Source organism: Dendropsophus ebraccatus, chromosome 4 (genome assembly GCF_027789765.1).
Source record: "Dendropsophus ebraccatus isolate aDenEbr1 chromosome 4, aDenEbr1.pat, whole genome shotgun sequence".
In the NCBI taxonomy this organism is placed as follows: domain Eukaryota; kingdom Metazoa; phylum Chordata; class Amphibia; order Anura; family Hylidae; genus Dendropsophus; species Dendropsophus ebraccatus.
In genome coordinates this window covers 157718565-157732632 of record NC_091457.1, presented here as the reverse complement: position 1 = coordinate 157732632, position 14068 = coordinate 157718565, and the positions used below count along the sequence as shown (strand labels likewise).

Sequence of the window (14068 nt, the reverse complement as noted above, 5' to 3'; positions counted from 1 at the left end):
CGTCCTCAGCCGCCACCTTAAAGGGATAGTGTAGTATAATACCGCTATGTCATGTCTTACCACCATGCTCTGGAACAAAGGATAAAGGGGGTCTGAAACATAGGTATGATGCATTGCTGCAGAGACCCCCTTAAATAGAAGGCAAAATCAACCATAGCGTTAAAACCATCTGTCTAATATAGTGTCGGCCCCCTTGTGCTCTGACCCCATATCCTTGTGATGTGCCCCCAGCGCACCCCCCCCCCATTTACCACCCTCCCGCCCTTCGTGTCTGGACCCCATATCCCTGTGATGTCTCCTGTGGTATCAGCATCCTGTAAGGTGTGAGGACCCCATATCCCTGTGATGTCTCCTGTGGTATCAGCATCCTGTAAGGTGTGATGTGTGGACCCCATATTCCTGTGATGTCTCCTGTGGTATCAGCATCCTGTAAGGTGTGAGGTGCGGACCCCATATCCCTGTGATGTCTCCTGTGGTATCAGCATCCTGTAAGGTGTGAGGTGCGGACCCCATATCCCTGTGATGTCCCCTGTGGTATCAGCATCCTGTAAGGTGTGAGGACCCCATATCCCTGTGATGTCTCCTGTGGTATCAGCATCCTGTAAGGTGTGAGGACCCCATATCCCTGTGATGTCTCCTGTGGTATCAGCATCCTGTAAGGTGTGAGGACCCCATAGCCCTGTGATGTCTCCTGTGGTATCAGCATCCTGTAAGGTGTGAGGACCCCATATCCCTGTGATGTCTCCTGTGGTATCAGCATCCTGTAAGGTGTGAGGACCCCATATCCCTGTGATGTCTCCTGTGGTATCAGCATCCTGTAAGGTGTGAGGTGCGGACCCCATATCCCTGTGATATCTCCTGTGGTATCAGCATCCTGTAAGGTGTCAGGACCCCATATCCCTGTGATGTCTCCTGTGGTATCAGCATCCTGTAAGGTGTGAGGACCCCATAGCCCTGTGATGTCTCCTGTGGTATCAGCATCCTGTAAGGTGTGAGGTGCGGACCCCATATCCCTGTGATGTCTCCTGTGGCATCAGCATCCTGTAAGGTGTGAGGACCCCATATCCCTGTGATGTCTCCTGTGGTATCAGCATCCTGTAAGGTGTGAGGTGCGGACCCCATATCCCTGTGATGTCTCCTGTGGTATCAGCATCCTGTAAGGTGTGTGGTGCGGACCCCATATCCCTGTGATGTCTCCTGTGGTATCAGCATCCTGTACAGATACAGATAAGCTGCAGTACCTGACATAACCAGTGCTCATGTGTGGCGCTGTTTGTGTAAGAAAGCAGTCCTTTTTTATCCTCTCTACCCCTTCACCTTCTAATTTTATAAAGTACATATGTTTTATAAACCATTCTATACATGTTTAGTGCCTGATTTACTAACCTCCTCGATGTACGGTATTATATATATAACCCCTCTCTCTCTTTTCTTGCAGAGATGCTTCTTTTGGAAACTGCACTTATAACCTTACTATCCTGGACTGTCTGCAGGGCATCCGCAAGGTAAATGCACTTGCTTCTATACATTATTTACGTATATATATTAGCCAAACACAGGCTGATGGCTCTCTATAGGAGTGCCTGTCCTATATATGCCTGGTGTGTGTGCTGTAGCTTCTGTAACTTCCCTCCTGACCTTGCAGACTCCGGCAGTCATGATCCTAGTATTATACTCATTCATGGACGCTGATGTTAATCATTTTTAAATACACTACAAATGGAAATTACGTTTCTCCGTTCCCACTAATTCTGTTGCCGATCTCTGTACATTATGCTTGGCAGACAGCGCCATCTAGAGGATGTGTGTGTTACTACAATTTAAAAAAAATGCAGAGCATTTCAGATTATGTAATGACTCATAATAGACTGTCATTTCAGGAGTACATCCGCTTTATTAATGTTAATAACTCAATGTGTGATGCTAAGTGTTAGTAATCCTCCTGGTATTTCATTATTTAAACTTTACAGTCTGAAGGCAAATATGGGAAGTCCAATATAAAAATAATACACACAGTGATGTCACAGTACAGGGATAATACACAGTGATGTCACAGTACAGGGATAATACACAGTGATGTCACAGTACAGGGGTAATACACACAGTGATGTCACAGTACAGGGATAATACACAGTGATGTCACAGTACAGGGATAATACACAGTGATGTCACAGTACAGGGGTAATACACACAGTGATGTCACAGTACAGGATAATACACACAGTGATGTCACAGTACAGGGATAATACACACAGTGATGTCACAGTACAGGGATAATACACACAGTGATGTCACAGTACAGGGATAATACACAGTGATGTCACAGTACAGGGATAATACACAGTGATGTCACAGTACATGGATAATACACAGTGATGTCACAGTACATGGATAATACACAGTGATGTCACAGTACAGGGATAATACACAGTGATGTCACAGTACAGGGGTAATACACACAGTGATGTCACAGTACAGGATAATACACACAGTGATGTCACAGTACAGGGATAATACACAGTGATGTCACAGTACAGGATAATACACACAGTGATGTCACAGTACAGGGATAATAGACACAGTGATGCCACAGTACGGGGATAATACACACAGTGATGTCACAGTACAGGGATAATACACAGTGATGTCACAGTACAGGGATAATACACAGTGATGTCACAGTACAGGGAGAATACACACAGTGATGTCACAGTACAGGGATAATACACACAGTGATGTCACAGTACAGGATAATACACACAGTGATGTCAGAGTACAGGGAGAATACACACAGTGATGTCACAGCACAGGGATAATACACACAGTGATGTCACAGTACAGGATAATACACACAGTGATGTCACAGTACAGGGATAATACTTACAGTGATGCCACAGTACAGGGATATTACACACAGTGATGTCACAGTACATGGATAATGAAAGGCAATGGATGGTAGCAAAACTTAAAGGGGTACTCTGGAAACTAAAACTTATTTGCTAATATATTGCTTTAATTAAGTTATATTACTTTGAAGTATAACTTTATTACATTAAAGGTATAATATTTTCCTGTATACTTCAGCTGAGTGGTGGTAGCAAGGGGAGACGAGGCCTCTGCGGTTACCAACATTTGTGTGGGGGGACTACAGGGCTAAGCCCTACAATTCCCTATCCCCCACCCCCCGTACTTATACAGTGCATGAGGGGAGGGAGGCTGCCTCTGTACTGTGAGGGGTGATAGCAATGAAATACTAATAATAAAGCTTTATAAGAACACTGGGTTCTGGATGGTGTTTCTCATGCTGGTCTATGTTTGTCTCTCAGGCTCTGCATCTTGGGTTTTTCAACTTTGAAAACTTTGACGTAGATGAGTATGAACATTATGAGGTGAGTTTCTTATATTGTTGGCAGATGAACATTGCAGAGTTTTCTTAAAGGACAACTCTGGCCAAAACTTATTTTTTTTAAGTTAGACAAATTCCTAATGTACATTAATTATGGGAAATGCACATATATTTCTCTTAATATAGTAGATCAGGGAGGCTTCAAATTCCCTAAAAAAACCAAGACTTCACAAATCAGCTGTAATTCCAATGGAATGTCCAGCAAGGGGCGCACTATATATAGAAATCTATGGCACTGTATCGTGCTTATAGAAGTGTATGTAAAGTATGTAATGTATGTACACTTTGATTTATGGATTGAATACATTTATGGAATACTTTGGGGAGCAAGTGTCCCCAATACAGTGTCATAGATTTCTATATATAGTGCGCCCCTTGCTTGACACTCCATTGGAATTACAATTGATTTGTGATGTGACGGTTTTTTAGGGAATTTGAAGCCTCCCTGATCTACTATATTAAGGTAAATAGCCCTATATGTGATTTCCCATAATTAATGTACATTAGGAATTTGTCTAACTTTCCATAAGTAATAACATATTAAAAAATACTTTTGGACGAATTCTCCTTTAACTGCTCTCCTTCCTTGATGCTCAGTATAAACTTACCTAGATCTTGGTGCTGGTCATGTGACCACAGCCGCCAAGCATTAGCCTCTTTGGTGACAAAGACTGCAACAACTGTATACATTATCTATATAAGTTCTGTACACTATCTGTATAAGTTCTGTATACATTATCTATATAAGTTCTGTATACATTGTTATCTATATAAGTTCTGTATACATTGTTATCTATATAAATTCTTTATACATTATCCAGCTCTGAGGCCCCATGCATAATATCAGGCACAGGCATGTAACTGCGAGCACTTCTGACACTAGGTGGCGCACTCTGACTTTAATTTTATGTTGACAGAGAGTGGAAAACGGGGATTTCAACTGGATCGTCCCTGGGAAGTTTCTGGCATTCAGTGGCCCTCACCCGAAAAGCAAAATTGAAAACGGTAAGTCTGCATCCCATTTCAAAGGAATCCATGCAGATTTTTTCCTGCCGCTGATTTAAAGGAGTTATCCAGGATTAGAAAGACATAGCGTCACACCTGTCCTCAGGTTGTGTGTGATATTGCAGTTAAGTTCACTTTGGTGAGTTGTAATACCGCACCCAAACTGAGCACAGGAATGGCGCTGCTTCTGGAGAGAGCAGATATGTTTTTTTTCTAGTCCTGGATAATCCCTTTAAGGTTTACATTATGTAAAAGAAAACAGGTGAGCTGTGACTTCTCTATGCAGAATGTACAGTTATGTGAAGCTTACAGCACTACAAAAACATGGCCAGTTTCTTCCAGAGACAGCACTGCTCTTGTCTCCTGTTTGGGTGCAGGTTTTGTAATTCAGTTCCATTGAAGTGAATAGAGCTGAATTACAAACCGCACCTGATCTGGAGACAAGAGTGGGGCTGTCTCTGGAAGAAAGTAGCCATGTTTTGTAGCGCTGGATAACCCCTTTAAAGTCTAATCAGTCAGATTCTTTTTCCCCCAACAGATGGCAGTACAGAGCTATCAGGACCCCCCATATACCTGCGATCATTGTGGCATTATACATGCGGATAACACATATATAATTATAATTTTCTTTCTCCAGGTTACCCCCTCCATGCCCCCGAAGCTTACTTTCCCTATTTCAGAAAGCACAACATCACCGCCATCATCCGCCTCAACAAGAAGATTTATGATGCCAAGCGTTTTACCGACGCCGGCTTCGATCACTACGACCTGTTCTTTGTGGATGGGAGCACCCCCAGCGACGGCATAGTACGCCGATTCCTGAACCTCTGTGAGAATACAAACGGGGCCCTAGCCGTCCACTGCAAAGGTACCACCACGTATGGTGACCGAAAGGGTATTGGTGTCTCGTCACCGACTTATGTGAATGCCATAAACAGGACTCACGGGGAAGATGGCCGCCTCACGTTAAAGGGGTTGTTCACCAAAAAATGTTTAACTGGTGCCAGAAAGTGCCAGAGATTTGTAATTTACTTCTATTAAAAATATCCAGTCTTCCAGTACTTATCAGCTTCTGTACGACCTGCAGGAAGTGGTGTATTCTTTCCAGTCTGACACAGTGCTCTCTGCTGCCACCTCTATGGGGATTCGCTGCTGCTCTGGAAAGTCCCTGACATGGACAGAGGTGGCAGCAGAGAGCACTGTGTCAGACTGGAAAGAATACACCACTTTCTGCAGGACATACAGCAGCTGGAAGAATGGAGATTTTTTAATAGAAGTAAATTACAAATTTTCGGCACCAGTTAATTTGAAGAACTTTTTTTTTTTTGTCAACAACCCCTTTAATGTTCAAAGAAAATAAAACATTAAAAAGAACATGTATCAGTATCTGGCTCTAACCAGTAAAACAAAACAAAACACTATGCATTCCCTTTCACACGTTCATTCACACGTACAGGATCTGCAGCAGATCTGATGACGCAAATTTGAATCTGCAGCAGATCCGCAGCAGATTTCATGTTCCAGATTGGATTTGCCTTGAATCTGCAACTTCAAATCTGCGCCATCAATTCTGCTGCAGATCCTGTACGTGTGAACGCACCCTAAGGGTACGTTCACACTTACTGCAGCAGATTTCATTTAAATAACTGGACATAGCATCAAATCTGCACCATCAAATCTGCTGCAGATCTGCTGCGGATCCTGTTGGTGTGAACGCACCCTAAGGCTGGGTTCACACACAGTGTATTTCAGGCAGTATTTGGTCCTCATGTCAGGTCCTCATTGCAACCAAAACCAGGAGTGGATTGAAAACACAGAAAGGCTCTGTTCACATAATGTTGCAATTGGGTGGATGGCCGCCATTTATTGGCAAATATTTGCTGTTATTTTAAAACAACGGCTGTTGTATTGAAATAATGGCCGTTATGTACTGTTATATAGCGGCCATCCACTCAATTTCACCATTGTGTGAACAGAGCCTTTCTGTGTTTTCAATCCACTCCTGGTTTTGGTTGCAATGAGGACCTGACATGAGGACCAAATACTGCCTGAAATATACTGTGTGTGAACCCAGCCTAAGGGTGCGCTCACACCTACAGGATCTGCAGCAGATTTGATGGCACAGATTTGAATCTGCAGCAGATCCGCAGCAGATTTGATGGCCCAGAATTGATTTGCTTTGAATCTGCAGCTTCAAATCAGATCTGCTGCGGATCCTGTAGGTGTGAATGCACCCTAAGGGGTTAAATTCTGCACTACCTTAGTCCAGTAGGGTGCGCTGTTCGCCCTGGTCACACTAGAGTAAACTCTTAATTGTTTAGGCGGCCTCCGGAGAGCGTCCGTGTAAATATTTCTGTGTATACAGGGGTAATTAGCACGCACTTAACACGCTCTGCGGCGTGCGTCCTATAATTATATCCAGAGGAGAGCGAGCGGCTGTGATTTCCCACAACCTCGGGAGGACGGGGGCCGCACAATTCTCTATATTAGCTGCTCTGTGATAGATTTCAAGTAATTATGGAAAACAACAAAAGCCGAACGATCTTCGTGTTTTATCGAATGGCGTCTAGGTACAAATCTTACAGTCACGTTCGCTGGTGTCGTGGAGTAGTCAGTCGCTTAAGATTAAGGGTACGTTCACACGTACCGGATCCGCAGCGGATTTTCCATCCATGTAGCTGTGTAAAGACGTTTTTTTTTGCGCCATGAACTGTCATTTTTATAGGCACCAGAATGGGGTAGATGGGATTACGAGAAGATTTTTTTTTTAATATATATTTAATAACTTTTTTTATCTTTAATTTGCCTTTAAAGGGGAACTATCAGCAGGTTAGACGAAGCTAACCTGCTGATATCTCCGTATTGCAACAGGCGCTATGTCTCTTACCTTCTTCCTTGGCGCCGTTTCGTGCTGTTTGGCCGGTAAGGCCATTGGGAGTACTGACGGAGTGGCTACCACCCCTCGAGCGCCGATCTGGTCCGCCCCTGGCTAGCCCGCTCTCTTAATAATCATTAAAAAGGGCGGGATCGGAGCTCCTAGAGGATTTCTCAACAAACAGCACTGAGGATGAAGGTAACAGACATACCTTCCTCCTCTGTGCCTCATGCACAATACGGAGAATTCAGAGGGTTAGATTGGTCTACCCTGCTGATAGCTCCCTTTAATGGGATTATCCAGGTTTAAAATAAACTCAGCTACTTACTTGCAGAAACAGCGCCACCCCTGTCCTCAGGTTGTGTGTGATATTACAGTTTTGCTCCATTCACTTTAATGGAACTGAGCTGCAAAACTGAGGACAGGAGAGGGTCTGTTTCTGGAAGAAAGTGGAAACCCCTCCAAGTGCCCCTTAGCTGGCAGCGACGATCGCTCTGGGATTTGCTCACTCTTTGTCGTCGTTCTTTGTGTCCCGCAGCCGGCTTGGGCAGGACGGGGACCCTTATTGCCTGTTACATCATGAAGCACTACAGGTTCACACACGCTGAAGCCATAGCCTGGATCAGAATATGTCGGCCCGGTTCCATCATCGGACCTCAGCAACACTTCCTGGAAGAGTAAGTTACAGTACATTCACCCATTACAGGCTGTTTGCCGGATTATTTCCTTGATATCCATTAATACTTTATAGTTTGGCTTCACATCCATCAGTCGTGTCCAGCCAGTTGTCATCTATAGCCGGTTAGAGACGCTGCTGCAATGCTTCACTGTCTGACTTATGCAGCCATTAGGACTCCTGAGCTCATTCTCTTGCTATATTCTGCCCTTATCCTATGCTACATACTGTATAACAGATATTTCCCTTTGTACTTTTTCCTTGCACTGTGGATGTTTACTCCACAGTGTTCAATAAAAGACATAGGTGTTTGTTATGAGATCAGCTACATTGATGGTTTTTATTTATAAGTGTGTTGGATAACAATCAGACCGCACTTTATTCGTATTCAAGGCACAAATCCAGGTAATTGTAAAGAGTTCATTTAATTTTTCTCCCTGCATTGCAGATGTTTACTCATTGGGCTCAGTAAAAACATGAATAGTAAAAATAGTAAAACTGTGTGTTATTAGTTTAGTTACATTGTAATTGTCTATAGAGACAATTAGAGAACGATCACACCACATATTATAAGCAACCAGTGCAGAAACTAAGATTATTATATGGTAGGCAGCTGTTTATTACAGGGGTACTCCAGAAAAAAATGTTTTTAAATTTACTGGTTTCAGAAAGTTATTTAGATTTTTTCAATTACTTCTATTTAAAAATCTCCAGTCTTCCAGTACTTATCAGCTGCTGTATGTCCTGCAGGAAGTGGTGTATTCTTTCCAGTCTGACACAGTGCTCTCTGCTGCCACCTCTGTCCATGCCAGGAACTGTCCAGCAGAGTAGCAAATCCCCATGTAAAACCTCTCCCGCAGCTGATAAGTACTGAAAGACTAGGGATTTTTTTTTTTAATAGAAGTCATTTACAAGTCTGTATAACCAGTTGATTTAAAAACAATCCCCAGAGTATCCCTTTAAGTTTTAGTTTTGTTCCTATTCCCACTGTTTAATATGGGGTTCGTAAAAAGTAAAAACTGGAACGTTATATCATAAGTGAAGAAGAAGATGTAGACCTGTTATATGAATATTTCTGTGAATATACAATAATTGGACTATATACAAAGACCAATGCTTTACTGATACAGTTATTTTGCACCTGCAGATAGGACTTGGTTGGCAGCAGTGTTAGTCTGTGTGTATGCCCGCACCAGTCCAGCCGTATAATAGCTGTGACCTCGGTTCATTGTCAAGTATTATTAGATGCCCTTTCCTTTAAACACATTTCCTCCGGTGGGAATAGAATAATTATTTTTTATTATTTTTCATACTCCTTATTATTAGCACGTTGGCACTTATTAAAGGGGTCGTCCAGCGAAAATCTTTTTCTTTCAGATCAACTGATATCAGAAAGTTATATAGATTTCTAATTTACTTCTATTAAAAAAATCTCAAGTCTTCCCATACTTATCAGCTGCTGTATGTCATGCATGAAATGTTGTTTTATTTTCAGTCTGACCCACTGCTCTCTTCTGACACCTCTGGCCGAGACAAGAACTCTGTCTCTGTTTTCTATGGGAATCTCCATAAAAAAAAACCTCTCCTACTCTGGACAGTTCCTGTCTCGGCCAGAGATGTCAGCAGAGAGCACCGTGTCAGACTGAAAATAAAACATTTCCTGCATGACATACAGCAGCTAATAACTATGGGAAGACTTGAGATTTTTTAATAGAAATAAATTACAAATCTATAAAACTTTCTGATATCAGTTCATCTGAAAGATAAAGATTTCCGCTGGACAACCCCTTTAATTAAACCCAGCGTCTCCTATCCAGACCCATTAACGAAGATAGCCGGAGTGCCTTGTGCCAGTTATTTACAGGTTGCATGCCTACTAATAAATTTGGCGCATCCATGACTAACTGATACACAGATCTCTACCTGCTCATAGCTCAGAGCAGGTGTACATACAGAGTATATAGTTCTTCTATATTCGAGTAATCTCTCGCTTGTCTGTGTTCCCAGGAAGCAGGCCTGGCTGTGGTTGCAGGGAGATCTCCACCGGAGTAAACAGAAGCAGATCCAGATGGAAGATGGGACCGTGAACCGGATCTTGTCTGAGTTTGAAGACTTGTCTCTGAGCAGCCGGGTCAGCCGCCATCACAGTATGGATAGATCGGGCGAGGTTAGTGTGATCGCTATTATACATGTGTCCCTTGTATCCCGTCCTGCAGGTACACAGGTACCTTGTATAAAATAGTTTTGATTGGTTGAGGAATTAGTGTCCAGACCCTGACCACTCACTAGAACGAGCTTGGACAAGTTTACGCTAAGTGGGTTATCTTCCAGCTCTGTGCCATGTGACTGAGATGGTTTCCCAATGTAAGGGTCCTATTCCACGGGCCGATGGGGGCCTGATAATTGTTTAGCGAGGGCTGCAGGGACATCGTTACAGATGTCCTTGCAGTCCCTGTTTAAGCACCATACATTACCTACACATGTTGCAGGTCTTCTCTTGCGCTCCTACTTCCTCCTGGTCCCGCGCGCAGCAGCAGCTTCGGTGCGGCCTGTATGAGCTGACAGACCGCTCAGCCAATCACTGGCCGCGGTGGTCCTGGCCAGTGATTGGCTGAGCGGTCTGTCAGCTCAGACAGACTGCTCCAAAGCTTCTGCTGTGTGCAGGACCGGGAGGAAGAAGGAGCGCAGGAGAAGACCTGCAACATGTGTAGGTAATGTATGGTGCTTGTGAGATCGTCGGTCTCCCACCCTGCATCGCTATTCCATGCAGCGATGCGCGTCGGTGCCTGATGATTTTAGGTTTGAACCTAAATAAACGATCACCCGATGACACGATCATCGACTGATTGTTGTCTCTATTCCACAGAGCGATCATCGGCTAAATTAGGCCGATTTGGCCGATTATCGCTCTGTGGAATAGGCCCCTAAGTCAATGGAATCATCTCAGAGGCACAGAGAACGGGAAGAAAAGGGCTCAACCACGTGCCTCTCTTCCTGCACGGTTGGGATCAGCTTCTCTTCCCGGGAATTGTGAAAACAGCCTTGTCAGTACAGAAGGAAGCTCTTTTGCCTAATAAAACCTGTTACAGAGTTTCTTATAATGACTTGTACTATTCATCCTTGCAAAGCTATTTGAAAAGCCCTGGGCTCAGCTTAGCGTCTGGTGGGGGCCTCAGCATCAGGACCCCCACTGATCATTTTCTTTAGTAAATCTGCATATTGGCAATTATATCCACAGAGGCAAATTCACTAGAAATGGTGCAGATTTTCTACCACGGATTAAAGGGGTACTCCACTTAAGAAAGTGTAACCCTATTGAATTCCTACCCTTAATCTAAGCTTGTTTGTAATAGGTCTTTATTACATGAATTGGACCGTTTGTCTGCAGCACATACTGACTCACACCCTGAAGCTGCAGAAAATCCTCACTGCTGTGTCCACCTGGTCCACTTCCTGGTCTCCAATCCTCTTTCCTCCCACTCCCTTCTGAGACCAAAGTCACATGATCTGTCTTTTCTGTTGCATGGCAAGCTGTAACACCTCATCTGTAACCCCACCCACAACTGACATCCCACCAATCAGTGAGCACCAGGCCAAGGAGATGGGGAAACAACAAAACAGCGACAGCCTCCTGAGCAGTATAGGGGAAAGGAAACACAGCTGTTTTATCTCTCTCTCTATCTCTAATCTATGCATAGATAGATAATAGATAGATAAATCTTTAGGGCCGGTTCACACTGAGCAAACACGGCGCAATTCCGCGGCAGAGCTCTCCGCCACGGAATCTCGCCGTGCTCAGTGTGCTGCTTTGAGCGAATGGGAGAGCGCGCGCCTGTCCGCTCCCTCTCCTCTCCGCTCAAAGAATGAACATGCTCATTCTCACAGCGGAGAGCGGCGGCAGCGGACGAGCGCGCGCCCTCTCCATTCACTTACAGTAGCACACTGAGCACGGCGGGATTCCGTGGCGGAAATCTGCGCCGCGGAATTCCGCCGATCTTGCTCAGTGTGAACTGGCCCTTATAGTGTAAAGTAGAAGCAGATTGAGCTACCGATGGGCAGATACTTGGCAGTTGGCTCTGAGGTGCAGTGCACACTGGGAGTATTTTATTACTTAGCTCTTGGGTGGAATACCCCTTTAAATGCGGGTAGAGCACATACACAAAGCCCATAATGATAATACTGGTAGTTTATAATACAATGACTGCACATGCTGCCCACATGTCACCTATAAGCCTTCTTATTACACGCATGTTCCAGGAGATACACATACGCCGCTGGGCGACGGGGTTATTCGGAGCCTTGCCAGCGGTCGCACACTTGTATAAGTGTAGTGCGGGGGCACGGAGCGCGCGGTATAAAAGCTCTGCTTCTCTCATACTAATCACTTCCATTTTGTCCTGACAAGAAGCATTTTCCTCCTGAGGTGACATATTGGAGCCATTATCCCTGGTAATGACAGACATCCCCGCAGCCGCGCTGACTGATCTGACGTCCTTCTAGCACATTTACATCCCTCTGCCCCATTGCTGATCTTTCCTTGTGAGGTTTTCGGCTTTCTTTTTGGGTATCACAGCTAGGACAACACGTAGCTGAAGTAGCCATCATATCGCTGTGTCCCTCTAGGTCAGATCCTGCTCATATTCTTCTCAGATTAAAGGGGTTGTCCAGCGAAAATCTTTTTATTTCAAATCAACTGGTGTCAGAAAGTTATATAGATTTGTAATTTACTTCTGTTAAAAAAATCTCAAGTCTTCCCATACTTATCAGCTGCTGTATGTCCTGCAGGAAATGTTGTTTTATTGTCACTCTGACACAGCGCTCTCTGCTGACATCTCTGGCCGAGACAGGAACTGTCCAGAGCAGGAGAGGTTTTTCATGGGGATTCATAGAAAAGTGAGACAGAGTTCCTGTCTCGGCCAGAGATGTCAGCAGAGAGCACTGTGTCAGACTGAAAATAAAACACTTCCTGCAGCACATACAGCAGCTAATAGGTATGGGAAGACTTGAGATTTTTTAAAAGAAGTAAATTACAAATTATATAACTTTCTGACACCAGTTGATTTGAAAGAAAAAGATTTTCGCTGGACAACCCCTTTAATTTTTTTCATAGCAAAAGCAAAAAGTTTCCTGTGTATCTATTGCAGTTCTGTAAGATTGTGTTGACTTTTATACTTGCCGTAGAACTACTGCAGGTTAGGTTTAATTTTTTGTCAGGAGGCCAGTCTTGTGTTAAAGGGGTACTCTGGTGAAATTATTTTTGTTTCAAATCAACTGGATTCAGAGCATTATATAGATTTGCAGTTTACTTCTATTTAAAAATCAGACACGGACAGAGGTGGCAGCAGGGAGCACTGTGTCAGACTGGAAAGAATAAACCACTTCCTGCAGGACATACAGCAGCTGATAAGTACTGGAAGATTGGAGATTTTTAAATAGATGTAAATTACAAATCTATATATTCTATTTCTTCGGAGTGCCACTTTAGGGCCCTTTTACAGGAGCCAATCTTTGGGTAAAAGAGCAGTTGTAAGAACACTAGATCCTAACAATTGGTCAGTGATCAGCCAACAAACAAGAAACCAGTTGCTTGTGCGGCCAATAAAATTATTTTTATTGGTCACACATCACTATGTACACGGGGGCTATAGTGATGAATTTGAGTGACCAGCTCCCCCCACAACACACACAATTTAACCATCTTAGCCAACCTGAAGCCACAGATCGAACGGCGTCGGCACGGGGAAGCCGGTGCCGCGGTCTGTTTTCCGGACCGAGGCCCGATTCCCGTGCACGGCGCCGTTCTATGCACTGGAACCGGCCGGTGCTCAAGCACTGGAGGTAGGCCGGCCCGCCCCCAGTGGAAGGGAGTTCCCTCCCCTCTATGACGCGGCTCCATTCATTCTAAGGGAGCCGCGTCATGGAGGGGAGGGAATTCCCTCCCACTGGGGGCGGGCCGGCCTACCTCCAGTGCTCGAGCACCGTCCGGTTCCGGTGCATAGAACGGCGCCGTGCACGGGAACTGGGCCTCGGGCCGGAATACGGACAGCGGCATCGGCTTCCCCGTGCCGGCGCCGTTCGATCTGTGGCTTCAGGTTAAACAGGATGT

General features: G+C 44.4%; 1 protein-coding gene across 2 annotated transcripts in view; it reads left to right on the top strand.

Annotated features, from left to right (window-relative positions):
• CDC14A (cell division cycle 14A) overlaps nt 1-14068 on the top strand; it is an 80301-nt gene that overhangs the window by 47769 nt on the left and 18464 nt on the right. For both annotated transcript variants that reach the window (XM_069967547.1, XM_069967549.1), the window contains exons 6-11: nt 1439-1505; nt 3327-3389; nt 4324-4411; nt 5049-5279; nt 7825-7963; nt 9970-10129. In XM_069967547.1, the coding sequence (XP_069823648.1) occupies nt 1439-1505; nt 3327-3389; nt 4324-4411; nt 5049-5279; nt 7825-7963; nt 9970-10129 (748 nt within the window). The remainder of the gene's footprint in view (nt 1-1438; nt 1506-3326; nt 3390-4323; nt 4412-5048; nt 5280-7824; nt 7964-9969; nt 10130-14068) is intronic.